Below are 19,999 nucleotides of genomic sequence, written 5' to 3'. Positions count from 1 at the left end.
AGCCTCTGCGTATTAGTTTAATAGGAAAATTAGCATCTGCATCTGTTTTGACAGTGTTGAAAATCATACTGTAGGGATTTCTCAATACCCTGGTATAGAGTAATATTATGCCATTAGGGCTGGGAACCACCAGAGTCTCTACCATACGATATTATCACAATACTTTAGTCACGATACAGTATTATTACGATTTTAAACATGTTGCGATAAGGCATAAAATATATTGTGATGTATTTGCCAACATCTCTTCTGTCTAATAGGATAAAGTTTTCAGTCTGTTTATCTCACTTCAGGTTTGTTTTTTTGCAGCAAAATGTATGTAGCGGATCGAAATGGCAATTGATTATATTAATTAATAATTAATTAGGCTACCTAAAGTTTTATTTGTATTTGTAATATTAATAATTTATGTAATGAAATAAAATCAATGCTTAGCACTGTGTGACGATACGATATTGTCACACAAAAATATCGCGATACTTCTGTGATTTTTTTCCCATCTCTGTGTGATACCACCTAAGCCTAACCAGTACTATCCCTTGGTGGCCCAAGTTTTAACCTGCGAGCAAAGTTTTTTTAGGTTTGCCTCTTAGCTTTGCTTACAGTATGTGTGGTATGATACAGGTGTGACTACATAAATATATTAAATATGCTTGTGTTTGTGTGCATTCTACTTCAAAGCTCCGTCCTCATCACAGACATGAAAGCTAAGAACTGATGACTAACCCAGTGATGTGTTCAAAGTGTTCCCCAAAGACATGTCTCAACCTTAAAACCACAGTGTGTGTGTATGTGTGTGTTTGTGTGTGTCTTCCTCATAATATTGTGCTTTTGTTGCAGTAATTAAGTGTTTTATAAGTTTCTTATCGACAACACGAACTGGCATTTTCTGTTTTGTGGTCAGTATCTGACAAACAGTGGAAGCATGTGTGCCACCACCACATGTGTGTGATCTTACATTCTACTACACTGTACGCTATAATGTCTGGCACTGTGCTGCTGTCGGGCCGAGAGAGAGGGAGAGGGGAGATAAAAAGGAAAGGAAAGGCCTCCCACACAGGCAGATATGAGACTTAGAAGCTCCATTAGTTCCTCAAAGCCAGCTGCCGGGTTCAGATGGATGTCTGCGCTGGGCTGTTTGATGTCCATTCATCCATGGCCTCACATCTCTGCCTCTGTCTCCCAGCTTTGCCCGACGCTGGGCCTCATGGGGCTGGAGAGAGCGCAGCTGCCATAACTATAGGATAAAGCTGTCTGCTACCGTGTGATTCCTGCCTCAGCTAATATCGCTGCGCCGCTGCTGCTGCTGTTATCGCTGGTGATTCTGCTGGCCTCGTCTGTTTTTTGTTTCTGCTTGTTTATGGGAGGTGGGCAGGGTGATAATATGCAGAAATATATTGTGTGGGAGGGTTTGATGGGAAGAATGTTTTCTGATTAGAGTGCCATTTAGTTTTTGCATTCCTGCGGCTCAAATGTGAAAGTTTGTATTCAGCCTTTTTTCCTGAAAGTTTCTTGTCATTAACCAATCCTCCTCTTTTCCATGTCTCCCTGCAGCGCCTGCTCATCCTCCTCCTCCTCCTCCTCCTCCTCATCGTCCTCCCCCTCCTCTCCGGACATCTTTGGGAATGGGCCAGCGCCTTGCCAGGGTGCATCTTTCCATCCAGTGGCGTGGCTGGCGTCGTGCGAGAGTGAGGAGGGCAGCGGCCAGGTCATAGAGCCTGCCCACCCCTCTCTCCACTTGCTTGCTCCCAAGTGACTTTTGACCTTTGACCCAGCCGTGACCCACAGCCAGCCATGCCCTTCCGGCTGAAGCTGCGGCGCACACGGCGCTACAATGTCCTGAGCAAGAACTACTTTGTGACACGGATTCGCCTGCTGGACAGCACTGTGATTGAATGCACTCTGTCGGTGGAGAGTACGGGACAGGAATGTCTGGAGGCGGTGGCCCAAAGGCTGGAGCTACGGGAGGTGAGGAGGACTCTTTTATTGTCTGACCCATGTACATACTCTTGTTAGAATGATGTACCAGCTGATATTTTTGGAGGTTTTTACTTGTTTAAGCATGAACAATGTTTACAACATCTCGTACATGTTGATATCTCTGTTTCTATCTCAATTCTGTGATAATTTCTTTATTCAAACACATAAAGGCAAGTTACTGGAAGGAACTGCCAACCGTGCAGACGCATGTATCAAACTTATAGTGTTGAAGTTCTGTTTTAGAGGTACCAGGAAACACAGTTGTGAGGTACAAATTGACATTTTGAGGGCATACAACTGATCTAACTGTAAAGGTGTTGAATGCTGATATAAATATCAGCTGTTGTCAGCTTCAGCACGTAAGTGTTACGATTAGCTGAGGTGGGCAAAATGGAACAAAATCACAGTATATGTAAATTTGATGTTTATTAGGGATGCAGCAATTGTTTTTATCAATTCCAGGCCAATACTTATTTTTAAAATAACAATTTTGCCGAAACCTGATACCAGTACAGTTTTTTTAATTTATTTTTGTTATTTGTTGTTCCCATTTTGTGCCAGTGAAACAAAGAAGTCTTCATTATACAAAATTAACATAACTGTTTCAGTTATTTAGTAGTTCATTACACAATCTTTGAATGAGCACAATTTATTCATACAAATTTATTACACAACCTTTAATATAACCTTGTTTTACGCAAAAAACATGGATATAAACAGCTTAAAAAGCCTTCTTACGGTATATAATGTATAATTACCTCTCTAATATCTATTTAATAGTGCTGTGAAAACATCAACAAGTTTCTCCTTTAAACAACTGTATTTATCCAAGTTTTTCACCAAAAACTACATTTTATAAGATTAAATTTGAACATATGACAAAAGTTTTAATTTGCCTTAGCCCAGTAGTCATTTTTATTGAATAGAGCTCGAACGCATCATCATGTTACTCAATACAATCACCATGAGCTGTTAGTTAGCTCCTCCACCTCCAGGCCCCCAGGAAGTGTGCAGAGCTTTGTAGCCAATTTTTTGTAGTGGCCCAAAAATACTTTTACCCTTGACTTACATGGCAAAAAAGACATCCTGTAAATCAGTGGGTTCTTTTTTTTCTAGCATCACATACCCCAAGATATGACTCATTTTATCCCCATTCAAGTTAGCGGAGCGCTAAACCGGAAGTAGTTAGCTTTGCCAGTGGAGGTCTTTAGTGTGCCTGCTCAGTGGATCGTGCAGTGTGGAAGCAGTGCTGATAATATGGGTTATTTTATATGCAGCAGTTAAATTATCTTGGCTTCCGTGGCTGCACTACTGAGCAACTGTCATAGAAATGAACAGGGTCCCTCCTTCAAAGCTGTATCCAGGTTTTGTTTGGATTTGGTGTACACAGTGTAGCATTATCAGGTGAAATATAGGGTTAGTCCCCCGACAAGTTGATAGTGAGTTTACCGCTTCCTTTTGTCCTGACAGCGTCCCAAGGAAGATCTCTGTTCGTCTCAAACGGGTTTGCTATTGTCCTCAGGATGACGGGACGACGTTAGTGATTGAGCCCTCCCTTTTAACCTGTGCAAAACTGATGCAGTGCAACAGAAAAACATCGGCCACCGCCACTGGTAAATGTCATCTTGCTGGCAGTCAGCAAGGCGAATATTGGCTGATACAGATGTACAGCCAATAAATATTTGCATCCCTATCCAGTTTTTGGCCAATATAGGAGATAAAAATACCTGAAAAATCAAAGTACTTTGTCACCTTGTTGCAAAAATCATATGAAAATTCAATATTGCCGGGAACGCCCTGCTATTTGATGTAAAAGATTGTCCACATTGCTTTAATCCACATATGGTAAGGGGAGAGTGTATTGTAAAATCTCTGATAACAGACAAATGTTCTAATCACCTATTTGAAGCATACACAGAAAACAACTTGTCAAACACTGACTCTCACACTTTCACACATTTGTAAACGCATTGTCAGATTGTATGTGTGGGTGTGTGTGTGTGTTTTTGTGTGTGTGATGGCCACGCGTCTCCCCCCACACCCCGTGTGTGTCTCCCTGCCCTCTGCTGTCTCTCTCCTGCGGGGTCCTTGTCTGTCTCTAATGAAGCGTGGCTACCTCTGTCCCCTTTCCTCCGCAGAAGAAAGAGATACTGCTCATCCCCCTGTCCCACTTCACCCCTCCTGTCCATGCTTTCTCTGTGTGTTTTCTCTCTTCCCTTTCTTTCTGTTCCCCAAGAGTTTAACCACCACCTTGCTTTGTACCCATACAGGTATGCAGCTTGTAGCTCTGCATGGGGCTTGTTGTTTGTACAGTACAGGCCAAAAGTTTGGACACACCTTCTCATTCAATGCGTTTTCTTTATTTTCATGACTATTTACATTGTAGATTCTCACTGAAGGCATCAAAACTATGAATGAACACATGTGGAGTTATGTACTTAACAAAAAAAGGTGAAATAACTGAAAACATGTTTTATATTCTAGTTTCTTCAAAATAGCCACCCTTTGCTCTGATTACTGCTTTGCACACTCTTGGCATTCTCTCCATGAGCTTCAAGAGGTAGTCACCTGAAATGGTTTCCACTTCACAGGTGTGCCTTATCAGGGTTAATTAGTGGAATTTCTTGCTTTATCAATGGGGTTGGGACCATCAGTTGTGTTGTGCAGAAGTCAGGTTAATACACAGCCGACAGCCCTATTGGACAACTGTTAAAATTCATATTATGGCAAGAACCAATCAGCTAACTAAAGAAAAACGAGTGGCCATCATTACTTTAAGAAATGAAGGTCAGTCAGTCCGGAAAATTGCAAAAACTTTAAATGTGTCCCCAAGTAGAGTCGCAAAAACCATCAAGCGCTACAACGAAACTGGCACACATGAGGACCGACCCAGGAAAGGAAGACCAAGAGTCACCTCTGCTTCTGAGGATAAGTTCATCCGAGTCACCAGCCTCAGAAATGGCAAGTTAACAGCAGCTCAGATCAGAGACCAGATGAATGCCACACAGAGTTCTAGCAGCAGACCCATTTCTAGAACAACTGTTAAGAGGAGACTGCGCCAATCAGGCCTTCATGGTCAAATAGCTGCTAGGAAACCACTGCTAAGGAGAGGCAACAAGCAGAAGAGATTTGTTTGGGCCAAGAAACACAAGGAATGGACATTAGACCAGTGGAAATCTGTGCTTTGGTCTGATGAGTCCAAATTTGAGATCTTTGGTTCCAACCGCCGTGTCTTTGTGAGACGCAGAAAAGGTGAACGGATGGATTCCACATGCCTGGTTCCCACTGTGAAGCATGGAGGAGGAGGTGTGATGGTGTGGGGGTGTTTTGCTGGTGACACTGTTGGGGATTTATTCAAAATTGAAGGCACACTGAACCAGCATGGCTACCACAGCATCCTGCAGCGACATGCCATCCCATCCAGTTTGCGTTTAGTTGGACGATCATTTATTTTTCAACAGGACAATGACCCCAAACACACCTCCAGGCTGTGTAAGGGCTATTTGACCAAGAAGGAGAGTGATGGAGTGCTGCGGCAGATGACCTGGCCTCCACAGTCACCGGACCTGAACCCAATCGAGATGGTTTGGGGTGAGCTGGACCGCAGAGTGAAGGCAAAGGGGCCAACGAGTGCTAAACACCTCTGGGAACTCCTTCAAGACTGTTGGAAAACCATTTCAGGTGACTACCTCTTGAAGCTCATGGAGAGAATGCCAAGAGTGTGCAAAGCAGTAATCAGAGCAAAGGGTGGCTATTTTGAAGAAACTAGAATATAAAACATGTTTTCAGTTATTTCACCTTTTTTTGTTAAGTACATAACTCCACATGTGTTCATTCATAGTTTTGATGCCTTCAGTGAGAATCTACAATGTAAATAGTCATGAAAATAAAGAAAATGCATTGAATGAGAAGGTGTGTCCAAACTTTTGGCCTGTACTGTATGTGGACTTGTTTTGTGTGTGAAAGCGAACAGTTTGTTCACAGAACGCAGAAAGAATGTGTCTGTTAGGTTGACGACTGATTGAGTTTGATGAATACGTGTGTTCAACTGTGCGCCCGCACCAGCTGGAGCTGTTGACAGCGTGACAGAGAGGGGCAGTGAACTTGTGCGTACTCACATAGTGTTGTGGTATTTGCCAGGTGTCAGTGATGTTATAAATAAGGCGGTGTGACGCCTCGGCTTCAGCCGCCGTCTGCCCCCATGCATGCACGGCATCTCAGGACTCTGTGTGTGTACGTCTGTCTCCACCTGAGTTTGCTGTTTTCATCTTTAGTGCTGTACCTGAGGCCTTGAGTGTGTCTGTTTGCATGTGAGCAAGGAGTGTTGGTGTAAGTATGTGAGTGTGTGTGAGCTCTTGCAGCTGCAACTTTACAACTTTCATTACAGCAGAGTCAAAGCATGCGGACAAAACAGGTGTGCTTACCTCTTCGTGATATGACACACACACACACACACACACACACACACACCAGTGAAATGTCACTGTGTAATTTTAAATTACATGGTTAGCTACTAGTGTGGGGGCTGAATCTGCAAAAAGAAAATAAGGTTTGACAAACATTGTCAGATCTTTATTTAAAGGAAGAGTGTGTAATCAACCAGGTTAAACTTCTCCCGGTTAGATTTCCTTCAGTGTTGATTGTTCAGTAGGTTTTAAGCGGGAGCCAAATTATCCACAGAGGTCTCTTCCTCTCCAAAACAACCGGATTTGGTAAAAATACTGAATACAGCAGTTTCACGTTACAAATCAGTGTTTCTCCTCCGCTGTTCAGCAGATCACAGATGGGCTAGCACCTGTTAATGTGTGCTCACCTCGTGTCTGATCCAGAGGTTTAGGCAGTTTTTACAGGGAGTCAAATTATCGACAGAGGTCTCTTCCTCTCCAAAACAAACGGTCCAGGTGATTAAAACTGGTGAAAACGCTAAACAAAGCAGTTTCACGTTACAAAACAGTTGTTGTCTGATGCTGCTAATGCATGCTCACATTGTTCTTTTCTCTGATAACTTAAGATCCAAACATTCAGGAAGTTTTAACCGGGAGCCGAATTATCCGCAGAGTTCTCTTTCTCTCCAAAACAAACGTACAAGATGATTCAAATGGATAAAGCAGCTTCGCATTTAAAAAATTGGTGTTCTTCCAAAGCTCTCGTTGTAGAGGAGTTTCTTGCTAAGGTGGCAGACACGAAAACCTGAATGGCCCTGTCTAGAGCCAGTGTTTGGTTTGTCCATTTTGGGCTTCTGTAGAAACATGGTGGTGCAATATGGCAACCTCCATGGATAAGGACCAGCTCCCTGTGTAGAGATAAACAGCTCATTCTAAGGTAACATGCAATATGCAATATGCAAAATGCAATAATTCTTATTTTCAGGTGATTATACACTAAAGAAAACATACTACTACATTATTTTCCACTTCTACCAAGTGGAGTCTAAATACTACACACTTAACCTTTACAAGACAATCTCTTATGCAGGTCAGGGGCCTGTTTCACAAAAGCCATTTGTGAGCACTGCTTACACACAGACTGCAAATGGCAGCAGTGTCATGTTTCACAAATGACTGTCTCTTCCACATTGCAGATAGATTTGCAAGTCTTACAGGGCTCTGGCGTGCTCATGCATGGGCTGCAAGTTCAGAGTTTAATTTGATGAATGAAATGTGTCGAAATGAAAGTGACAGGGAATGATCTTATTTTGCAAATCACAGGATGTTTAAACCTGTCCCACATCCATAGAAACAGGCTTCTTTCAGGATTTATAGCCTGCATCTGGAATGTCTGAAACACCAGACATTAACAAACCCTCACAAAGCAAATCAGTATTCTCAGTCCAAGTCAAGGTACTTGGTGTTCCTTGCTGTCTAAACTGGTTACAGCACTTTCCAGCTCACTCGCTCCTGTGTGGACCAGTGTTGTAATCAATACAGCATGTTTTATATGAAGTGTTTCATGGGAAAAGTTCATAATAGGCAAGAGACTCAGTTTAGATTTAGTGAGATAGGATCGTTGCCTGTTTCTTGTCTCCCAGGATAATCTCACCGGCACTGTGTCCGGTCAAATATTTATGTTTAATAGAGTTAACACTGCTGACGTCAATGGTTTGATCTGATTTGAAGGGAGAAATATGCACTTGTTGAATTTCAGCTGCTTATTAATCTCTTTGCTCTGCTCAATTATTCCCAATGTCTTTCTCAACTTATTTCCCATTTCCCTCCTCAACCTACTTCTCTCCATCCCTACAAACCCCCCATTTCCCATCATGATACTTTGTTTCTACCATTTACCGTCCGTTCCTCCATCTCCCCCTCATCTCCTTAAGTTATTTCTTGTTATCTCTCTCCACCCAGCTTACGCAACCCATCTTGTCTGTGCTTCCTTCTCATCCCACCTCCACATTCCTCTTTACTGTCCTTCTTGTCCTGTTGTTTTATTTTCAATCATCTCCATCCCTTGACCTTGTACACCACACTGACCTCCTCCCTCCTTCTCTTCTCTCTCCCGGCTCCAGACCCATTACTTCGGGCTGTGGTTCCAGGGAAAGACCCAGGCCCCGGCGCATCGCTGGGTGGAGCTGGAGAAGCCGCTGAAGAAGCAGCTAGACAAGTTTGGCAATGAGCCGCTGCTCTTCTTCGGAGTCATGTTCTACGTGCCCAGTGTTTCCCGGCTGGAGCAAGAAGCCACCAGGTAATGAATCTCCAAACTCCACTTAGAGTATGTCCAACTGTCAGACACTCCCATCAGGGTATTTCATATATTTTATATTCACTTATAACTTGTAACATTCACTTATCGCACACAAATTGACAAAAATGAATTTGTGTGCGATGAAGCTTGCGTGTGATCTTTGGATACACCTGATCACAGACAGGCAGTGTTGTAGTCAAGACCACAGAGTCATAACCAACACCACGATCCGTATGTTTACGTGACATTAGAGAAAAACGGTTTATTGTGTTAATCCGACTAAAACCGGACCTTTTTTTTTATTTATTTATTTTTTTAAGATATTTTTTAGGGCATTTTTTGCCTTTAATAGACAGGACAGGTACGTTTTTTGAAAGGGGGATAGAGAGAGAGGGGGGATGACATGCAGCAAAGGGCCACAGGCTGGACTCGAACCCGGGCCGGTGCGGCAATAGCCTTGTACGACAAAGTTGGACTAACACACCCAGATTATGCGATTGGGAGTCAAATTACTCCTGCATGTCTACAGTCAATCGGACCCAAACTGGCCGAGGTGCTTGGCGGATGCCCCACAGTGTCCACCCTGGGCTTTGGCCTGGAAATTGCATAGCGTTAAATGTGTAACAGAAAAAGAGGCTGGTAACAATATAGCGAAATCTACACCGAGAGCTGTGCATTTCTGGACGGATGAAATGTGCAGAGCTGTAAAGTTGTCCACCATGGTACCACTTTGCTGCTAGCTAACTGTAGCTAACTTGTTTGGTCTGTGACGTAATAGGTCAACTGGAAAAAGATCCAGTACTAACAGTCTGAAAGGGTTATATCGCCACCTGTTGTAGTGTAGTCAGACATACTTAGGTCAATAAATCGATTCACCTCTTGTGCTTGTATACTTGGACAAAGACAATAGTCCAATTAAATGGCCTAGTCTAGCTATAACCATAGCTTGACTTAACTGTGTGTGTAAACGTACTGTAGTGTATCGAGATGGTGATGAGACCAAGACTTTAAGGGGTTGAAATCCAATACCAGTCCGACTCCCCCACTGCATGCAGCATGACACACTTGCGATAAAATGTGGAACTTGCAAACTTAAGGCACTTCTGAAATTGATCTAAAAGATTCACATTTCCATAAAACCTCCACAGAAAACAAATGAACATTCCTCTTCATTACCTCCTTTATTGCCTCACTGTATTGATATGTGTATGTATAAGTGAACTGTGACAAATGTCTTGTTAAAATAATCAAAAGACATTGCATAGGTTAATTTCATGATTCGGAATTTTTCTTTGTTTTCTATGAGCCAACAAATGTGAACAAACTCTAAAGAGTGAAAATCAATTTAATCATCTTTATTCAACACAATTTTTTTGCACGGGCAATTTTGTGATGTCCCCACAGTTGTGGTCTAAAATCTTGAGTCCTCTTTGAGACCGGGACAAGGCCAAGTGAAAATGTGGTTGAGTATGAGACCTTAAATAATGTGGACTTAAGACCTATCAAGACAGATCTGGAGTACTACAACACTTCAGACAGGTACAATTACTGTGACTCCAGATTTGGTTTTTCAGCAGTGTGTCCACTCATGGCTGCTTGAGACAACCAATCAGAGCTAAGCAGGTGTGACTAAGAATGAGCTGTCATTTCCCTGCTTAGCAAGACAGTCAGTTACATCCATGAAAAATAGTGACAGCAGCAGGCTGATTGTCAGGCTAAGGTATATCTGTACCATCAGCAGCAGCCATTTGTGTGTGTGTGTGTGTGTGCGTGTGTGTGTGTGTGTGTGTGTGTGTGTGCGCGCGTATGTGTGTGTGTGTGAGAGAAAGAGTGTGAACGAGCATGTTAGCTAGCTGTGAAAAGGGCATCCAGGGGTCAGTGTGTAGTGGACAGTCTGCCATCTCAGATTCCTTCTCACACTCAGGTCTGCCTCGCACTGAGCTGGTGAATTTGCGGCTTCTGTTTCGCTGGATGTGGGAAAGGTCGATTGCAGGTCACATATTGATGTTTCAACGCCAGAGTTAGCTTTAAAGTGTGTGCGTAAGTGTGAGTGTGTTAACCATTTACGCTGTTGAATTTCCTCAGGCAAGAGTGGACATGCTGTTTCTGTGCTTACATGGAAAATAACGAAATCGTCATGTATCAGTGACGGGCCTGGTACACTCGGTGTGTGTGTGTGTGTGTGTGTGTGTGTGTGTGTGTGTGTAGGTTCGTTGTACATAAGCCAGGATCTGCTCTGGTAAAGGGATGGTATTCCAGGAAACCCCTGCGGGCTTTTATGGTGTGTGCGTGTGCGTGCGTGTGTGTGTGTGTGTGTGTGTGTGTGTATGGGGGTTACGGGGTTGAAGGGGTTATGATGGGGCCTTCAGGGCAGTTCAGGGAACAATGGTCGCCTCTTTTTCTCAAGCCTCCTCTCTTTCTCTTCCAATCCCTCTACATAGTGTCACCCCTGTTCCTTTTTTATCAAGAGCAGATCTCCACATCACTCCAGTCCCACATTTTTATTTTTTTTCCTTCATCCCTTCGTCCTCCTTTTCCCTCTCCCTCTTTCTCTTTTTTTGTTTGTCAGGAATGTTGGCACAGCCGTCCAGCGTAGGAGGCGGACCACACATTCCTCCCAGCAGAAGTGCTGGGGGTAAACGGGGGGCGGGGGTGGGGGGTGGTGGGTTGTCTGGTTTACAAAACACACACACATACGCACACACTCACTCACCTCACACACCTCGCACACTCCCCCCAAGAATCCTCTCAGAAGCCAGCTGCAGCCCTGTCAGAAGAGTTAGTCACAATACACCACATTGTAAGAACATACACGCTCCCCGAGGCAAGCTTTCCTAAAAGCCCCGTTCTTTTTTTTTTTTTTCTCCACATCAAGTTGAAAACAATCTTCACAACTTTTTTTTTGATGAAGTTCAAAACACCTCTTTTTATTACCCAAGCCTAATCAAGGGTTTAAAAAATCTATAAAAGCATTTTTTTGCGCGTATACCATCTGCACTTTCTTTCGAGAACATCAATCAATGTGATGACAGCTACGGATAACAGCCCTCCTTTTTTTTAAATGCAGATAATTTATTGAGTTTAGGTTGATTTGGGTCAGATCCAGCGAAGCAGATCTTTGTTTTTCCTACACACCTGGTCTGATGAAGCGGGGGGGGGGGGAAGGTCTGATGAAGCACAGGGAGGGCAGGATTCGGAGAAAGAATGACAGAGGCAAAGAGGAAGACAAGTGGGGACAGAGAAAGTAAAAGTTTGGCAGAACACTTGGCTTCGGGTTTGTACCTTGTTATTTATGTGGTGTAAAGCTCGCTGCCCGCATGTGTTTCTGCTGGAACTTACACATATTTATGTGTCCGCATAGAAACGTTTGTGCTTGTGAATGAAAACAGAGTAGGAGTGAGTGGATTTGGTTTTTGGGGACACTGGCGCTTTGGTTTACTCTTTCACAAAACTCTTTTTTAGGAAGTTTTAAAATTAAAATGCTACATCATATGTTGTTGCAGAGCTTAAAATAAATGTTAAATTCGCTACTAACTGAGATTTAGGTCATTGGTTTAACCGAAATCAGGTTTTAGGAAAAGAAAAGACAGATTACTTAGCTTTATAAACAAATACATCTCAACTTGTCGCCAGAAACCAGAAAGACAGACTGTTGACTCTGCCTCCTCCGAGTAAATGAGATTTACTGAGAAAGTAATGTGAGTTTTATAATGTGGTCGGGTCTTTGAAGTTCAGTGTTTGACTGATGTGTAACCTGATGCCAGATCTCCCTCTCTTCCCGTCCATCCATTCATCTGTTTCTCCTTCCCTCTCTTCCTCCCTCCATGCAGCTGTGAAAATTACCCAAAGCAGGGGGCTAAAGTGTGTGTGTGTGTGTGTGTGTGTGTGTGTGTGTGTGTGTGTGTGTGTGTGTGTGTGTGTGTGTGTGTGTGCGCTTACTAGGTACTCATTCACATCAATAATCCAATTATCAAGCAATAAGGCAGTAATGTAAGAAAGCTGGAGCCATGTAAACATCATTCTCTGTTAGATTAATGTAGTTATACTCTACATATATAGTCAGATAATGTAATTGTACAATTTAAGAGTTTGTGCCAACACACATTTCAGTCCAGTTGCCTGATGATGCATGCCAAAGATATTTTCCTTGGCAAAATGTTTTATTTTGTTTCTCTCGTCAGCCCTTTATCTCACAATGCTGTCACAACACCGACCCCTCATTATGCTGCCTTTGCTTTTTCATGCAGAACTGGACAACATCAGCATAATGCTGCTCCAGAATGTGATTTTAGATGAAATGCTGATGTTAAGGAGGCAAAAGAAGCGTGACGTGTAACATAACAGTGCTGGCGTCTAGTGTGACATCAAGACCACAACAAAGATTATTTTCATTGTCAGTTAATTTGTTGATTATCTTCTCCTTATGTGATTAGTATTTTGGTCTATAAAATGTTGGAAAATGGTAAAAAAAAAAAAAACCAAAAAAAAACCATCAAGATAATGTCCTCAAATGTTTTCTTTCGCCCACAACACAAAGATATTCAGTTTACTGTCACAGAGGGGTAAAGAAACCAGAAAATGTTCACATTCAAGAAGCTAGAATAAGATTTTTTTTGATCTCTTTCTCAATAAATTACTTTAACCAATTAATTGGTTATCAAATTATTTGCCGATTGATTAAACAGTTGAGAACTAATTAATTAATCAGTTAACAGTTAGCGGGGCAGCACTTTCTAAACAATAACAACAGTATTGCGTGACAGTAACGATCATTTACCATCCCTGTTATATGGTGGTTGATCTTGTCTTCTGCTTTGAGGGTAAGGAGCCCCTGGGCGTCATTGTCTCCTCAATTTAAGGACATTTTCGATCACTCTTCGTCTTTGTTTTTGCCGCTAACTGCTACAAGCTGCTTTTTAAATCCTCCAGTGGTGGTTGGGACACAGAACATGTCCTTGAAATGTCACTCCCATCATGACATTACGTGACATTAGAGAAAATTGATTTATTATGTTAGTCCAACTAAAACTGGACTTTTAAAATACATGTAGACATGTTAGTCTGACTCAAATATGACTAAACTGAATTTTTCACATTCGGACTAACACACCCAGATAATGCGATTGGAAGTTGAATTACTCCTGCATGTATACAGTCAGTTGGACCCAAACTGGCCGAGACGCTCTTGAGCATGCTCCACAGTTTCCGCCCTAGGCTTTCACCCGGAAATCCAATAGCATTAAACACGTAACAGAAGAAGAAGCTGATAACAACATGGCAAACTCTACATTCAGAGTAGTGCATTTTTGGACGGACAAGGAGACGCAGTTCATGTTGTGTCAGCGGAAAAAGTAAAATATTTTAAAAGACATTGATGGGAGGAAAACAGGGAATGATGACCTGTTCAAATAGTGTTGGAACAGCTGGATGGCGCTCGATTGTTTGGTCTGTGACGTAAAAGGTCAACCAGAAAAGGTCCAGTACTAACAAGCTGAAAGGAGGAATATCTACACCTATCGTAGCGGACATACTTCGGTCGATAAATCGAGTCCCCTGCTGGCTTAAAGGTGAGAAAACCCTGCGCACACCCCCCCCCCCAATTGTGTTTTTTATACAGAAATTGCAAGGTGGAATAATCGCGCAACATTCCTGCTTTGAACAGACAGTGTGAAAGGGGCCAGAAATTCTCGAAAATACAAACTTTCTGATGTTTAAGTGGCATCCTTACTAAAACTCTTTGTGCATAGTGTATGGTGTTGAAGCTGATAGAAACTAATGCTCCAGAGCATGGCTTTAGACGGCCACAAGGATAAACCACAGCAGCCAAAGACTGGGTTTGAAGTTGAGCACTGGAGGATGACCTTTGACTTTGTAACAGAATCTGTACGGCGCATTTTTTTGGTCAGAATGGCCCTTTAGGCTGCCCATGTCAACATATAAATCAGAGTAACGTCCTACTCATGTTACCGGTCATAGCCAAATTGTTTGGACTGCTTTGGTGTGTGTGGGTGTATCATCCAGAGTCGGCTGCACCATGTCTGACCCCTGAACTACACATTGTACTGATGCCAGACTATACCAACGAATACCACTCATCTGTAACTACATATCCAGTACCACCTCTTTCTATTTTCCTCTGAAAATCACCTCTGTGGATTTTACATCTTGCAGAAGGTGTGTGTGGTTGAAGCCTTCTGTTCCTTCTGCCTCACTGATATGAAGGAGGGGCAAAGTGGCCCGGAGAGGGAAAGTGAGGAACCTAAACAGAGAGCTGTTGACCGGAGCGAGGCCAGCTGGCCTCAGCAGCCCCCAAGGCTAACAGCACCAACAGCCTTGAAATCCTAGCATTGTTCAGCTAGTTATCACTAACACACACACACACACATGCACACACACAGCTGTACTCTGTTGTGCCCCTTGCTGATTCAACACATTTCAAAGTGAAATCCTCCTGCCTCCCACACAAGCTGTCTGGACCCATCCAGGGCCGAGGGGGTGGTCAGGGTCATACCACTGCAGAGGTGGAGGGGGGTTGGGGAGGGGTTGAAGCATATGTACACACACATTCATGCATGCATGCACATATGCTCGCAGGCTTGTTGTCGGGGCCACTTGGACATCTGGCAGCATGTCTTGAGCAGGGCTTGAACATGCGTGGGCATATAAAGAGCCCTTTGTGCCTGTGTGACTGCCTGGAGTGCCAGCAGAGCACTCTGCCATGGTGGAAGTCACAAGTAACTCTTAGTGAGGAAAAGGCTCCACCTCATGTTTTTGTGTGCGTGTTCACCTGTTATTACAGCATAGTGATGTCATTCTGACATGCGTGCCAGGTGCGTGCCATCATAAAGACATCTTTGTGGACATGTGTCATACATTTAGCCTTACGAGGGGCCAGAACGTCATTAAGCTGCCAAGTTTTATTATTTTATTGTCTATTTTAAAAACTCAAAAGAACAGATTTACCCTAATTACATAAACACATTTTCTCACTCACCTCCAGTCCATGCAGATAATTTTGGTTTTATTACCCCAGGCTTTGTAGATATGTGTCAGAGGTTTCTGCTCCCATCCCAATACAACAAAGGTAAATGGAATTTCAGTGCTAAAAAATGACTTACGGCTATATGCATACTTGCCAACTCTCCCAACTTTCCCTGGAGACTCCTGTTATTCATTGCCCTCTCCCAGTTTCCTCACAGATGCAAGATTCTGAAGTCACAGTTTTCCAGTATTTCTCCTGATTTATGACAAATGTTCAAGCGTTTTCTTTTCCTTTTTATTATAACAACCTGTTTCTCACACTGTGGAGCACACAGAAACCGTACCACTCTAAAATTGCTAGTGTTCCTCTACTATTTCTGACCAGACACCAATACAGCTACACCAAATGATGTTTTTTTTTTTTAATGCCATGCATGTGATACATAAGAGAGCTGCTCGCACCTCGTCCTCCTTAGTGAGTGAGAAATATAGACAGAAATAGAGAGTACTAAGGGAAAGAAATACTCAAGCAAATTCCAGACGTCCTGGAAAGAATAATTCCTGTTTCTTAGAGAAAGTTTTAAAGGGGCGTGGATTTTGTGAAGTCTGCAGTGTCAATTTTTCCGCTGAGCACAGAGGTCCCACTATGCAATGAAATTAATTAATGAAAACTGATTAATATGAGTTAATGCAAGAGTTTCACCCAAATTCAAGGGGTGGTATTATTCTGTCTTCTTTCCTGAGAATTAAAAATTAAAAGTATATTACATAGACATCCTCTTGCAGTGTACGTATTGTTTTGTTATTTTCAACCTATAAATAAGTAAAGGACATCTTTGAAACTCACAATTATCTGGAGGAAAAAGACTTGTAAAAACTGGAAATTACGTCATAGAGGTAGAACTAGAAAGCTTTTATTGTTGTTGCATAGTAATACAACAAAATTAGTTGTGACACTCAAATGATGCATTCCAACAAATGACATAAAAACACAAGACACAGGACATTCAGTTATTGATAAAAATGCAATAAATGAATAAATATAAAAGTCTTTAGATCTGCCAGAGTAATGGGAATGTTTTAGTGTGCTTCTTTTTAGCACAACGGTAAAGACAGTCAACCCTGTTACAAAAAAAGAAGCTGCAACTTCACAGCCTGATCTTAAGATCATTGTCTGCAAAGTATTAACATATTTGTGGACAGGATTGTCTTTATTTTTGAAATATAGAGACGTGAACTTCAAGTGAGTGGTTTTTCTCCAAATGGATGTATGTCTTCCTGTAATTGAATCCTTAAATATGCAGCATGTGGACTTTATATGTGGCCAGGATAATTTAAAGCGCAAACATTTCCCGGACCTCTGTCAATGTTGTTTTAAGCCTCATGCATTACTCAAGGCTCATATGGCTTTACATTGAACTGACATCGAACTAAAATGTGTGCTGATGCAGACTCATTGTCAGGACAGAACACCCATTTACTCACATTGCTGTTGAATATCTAAACACTAGTTGCTACAACAACCTAGACATCTAACCAGAAGTTCAGCCAACCAATCAGCCAACAGCTCTGTATAGTATATTTAAGTGATTATAGTATAATTAAATGGGACAAGCATATCAGAAGTGAGCCAGCGAGGCAAATATGATCATTTATCTTGCCAGTAAACAAGAATTTTTGCATTATTCTACAAAATACTTCCCCAGATAAATGGCTAAATAACAGAGCCAAGCACTGGAAACATGATTTAGTTAATATACAGTACAGGCCAAAAGTTTGGACACACCTTCTCATTCAATGTGTTTTCTTTATTTTCATGACTATTTACATTGTAGATTCTCACTGAAGGCATCAAAACTATGAATGAACACATGTGGAGTTATGTACTTAACAAAAAAAGGTGAAATAACTGAAAACATGTTTTATATTCTAGTTTCTTCAAAATAGCCACCCTTTGCTCTGATTACTGCTTTGCACACTCTTGGCATTCTCTCCATGAGCTTCAAGAGGTAGTCACCTGAAATGGTTTTCCAACAGTCTTGAAGGAGTTCCCAGAGGTGTTTAGCACTTGTTGGCCCCTTTGCCTTCACTCTGCGGTCCAGCTCACCCCAAACCATCTCGATTGGGTTCAGGTCCGGTGACTGTGGAGGCCAGGTCATCTGCCGCAGCACTCCATCACTCTCCTTCTTGGTCAAATAGCCCTTACACAGCCTGGAGGTGTGTTTTGGGTCATTGTCCTGTTGAAAAATAAATGATCGTCCAACTAAACGCAAACCGGATGGGATGGCATGTCGCTGCAGGATGCTGTGGTAGCCATGCTGGTTCAGTGTGCCTTCAATTTTGAATAAATCCCCAACAGTGTCACCAGCAAAACACCCCCACACCATCACACCTCCTCCTCCATGCTTCACAGTGGGAACCAGGCATGTGGAATCCATCCGTTCACCTTTTCTGCGTCTCACAAAGACACGGCGGTTGGAACCAAAGATCTCAAATTTGGACTCATCAGACCAAAGCACAGATTTCCACTGGTCTAATGTCCATTCCTTGTGTTTCTTGGCCCAAACAAATCTCTTCTGCTTGTTGCCTCTCCTTAGCAGTGGTTTCCTAGCAGCTATTTGACCATGAAGGCCTGATTGGCGCAGTCTCCTCTTAACAGTTGTTCTAGAGATGGGTCTGCTGCTAGAACTCTGTGTGGCATTCATCTGGTCTCTGATCTGAGCTGCTGTTAACTTGCCATTTCTGAGGCTGGTGACTCGGATGAACTTATCCTCAGAAGCAGAGGTGACTCTTGGTCTTCCTTTCCTGGGTCGGCCCTCATGTGTGCCAGTTTCGTTGTAGCGCTTGATGGTTTTTGCGACTCTACTTGGGGACACATTTAAAGTTTTTGCAATTTTCCGGACTGACTGACCTTCATTTCTTAAAGTAATGATGGCCACTCGTTTTTCTTTAGTTAGCTGATTGGTTCTTGCCATAATATGAATTTTAACAGTTGTCCAATAGGGCTGTCGGCTGTGTATTAACCTGACTTCTGCACAACACAACTGATGGTCCCAACCCCATTGATAAAGCAAGAAATTCCACTAATTAACCCTGATAAGGCACACCTGTGAAGTGGAAACCATTTCAGGTGACTACCTCTTGAAGCTCATGGAGAGAATGCCAAGAGTGTGCAAAGCAGTAATCAGAGCAAAGGGTGGCTATTTTGAAGAAACTAGAATATAAAACATGTTTTCAGTTATTTCACCTTTTTTTGTTAAGTACATAACTCCACATGTGTTCATTCATAGTTTTGATGCCTTCAGTGAGAATCTACAATGTAAATAGTCATGAAAATAAAGAAAACGCATTGAATGAGAAGGTGTGTCCAAACTTTTGGCCTGTACTGTATATGTTAAAGGTTTTGAAACATATAAGCAAAAATCTACAAATCTTCTTCTTCAACTCAGTAAGCAACTTTGAGTTTTCTAAGAAACTGTGATGCTTAAAGGGAAAGTTTGACTCTTTTTTAGTTGTGTTGTATGAGGTACTTATCCATAGCTAGTGTATTACCTACAGTAGATGTCAGTTGGCGCACCCTGGTTTGGAGAAGCAGACAGGAGTGTCGACATGCAAGCTAAGCAATGCACTGCTTTGGAGTAGACCAGCAGCTCCCGAGTTCACTGAGTTAAATTGACTGTTTTTGTCAATGGAGACTGGTGGCTTTGATGAGAGCAGAGATGGGGGACTAAAGCCGTCTTCCACGTTGGGAAGGGATGTTTTCTGCAAGATGAAATAGTGAAAATATTCTCAGTATAACATACATTTAAACATATTTTTATTTTTATTTTTTTTTATCTGGCTAAAATATGTTTTGCTGCTGCCCCCCCTCCACGGCAGTACATTTCTTAGCTTATGTGGTACTCCTACCTGCCTCCCTAAACTTTGGGTGTGCTGACTGACATTTACTGTTATGTAATACACTGACTATGGATAAGTACCTTAAACAAGCCCGCTTCAAAAATTCTGAGCTATCCATTAAGTACTTTACCTTGTCTGAGAATAGGGTGTCTACAGTTCCTTAAAAAGTCTTAAAATATTACCACCTTAAATGTAATTTAATAGTTTTAAATTTGAATTTGTGAGGTCTTAACTACTACAGACATTTGGTCTAATTTCATTTATCCGTTACTTAATTTATTTTTGTAAAAGTGAGTGAAGCCTTTGTATTTATCAGTCCACATTTCTAATGTTACAAATCTTATATGTTATAAAACCATCATTTTACTTAATATTTGCACTTACCTGTTTGCAAAATATAGATTGACTTAACTCCCTCTAATAACCATATTCCTACATAACCCTTACCTCTGCA

General features: G+C 42.1%; 1 protein-coding gene across 1 annotated transcript in view; it reads left to right on the top strand.

Moving 5' to 3' along the window:
* LOC117270701 (tyrosine-protein phosphatase non-receptor type 14-like) overlaps window positions 1-19,999 on the top strand; it is a 63,501-nt gene that overhangs the window by 16,150 nt on the left and 27,352 nt on the right. The window contains exons 2-3 of the mRNA XM_033648449.2: window positions 1,555-1,968; window positions 8,489-8,664. Coding sequence (XP_033504340.1) covers window positions 1,795-1,968; window positions 8,489-8,664 — 350 coding nt within the window. The 5' untranslated portion in view covers window positions 1,555-1,794. The remainder of the gene's footprint in view (window positions 1-1,554; window positions 1,969-8,488; window positions 8,665-19,999) is intronic.

Source organism: Epinephelus lanceolatus, chromosome 13 (genome assembly GCF_041903045.1).
Source record: "Epinephelus lanceolatus isolate andai-2023 chromosome 13, ASM4190304v1, whole genome shotgun sequence".
Taxonomy (NCBI): Eukaryota; Metazoa; Chordata; class Actinopteri; order Perciformes; family Serranidae; genus Epinephelus; species Epinephelus lanceolatus.
This window is presented reverse-complemented; position numbering and strand designations above follow the sequence as displayed.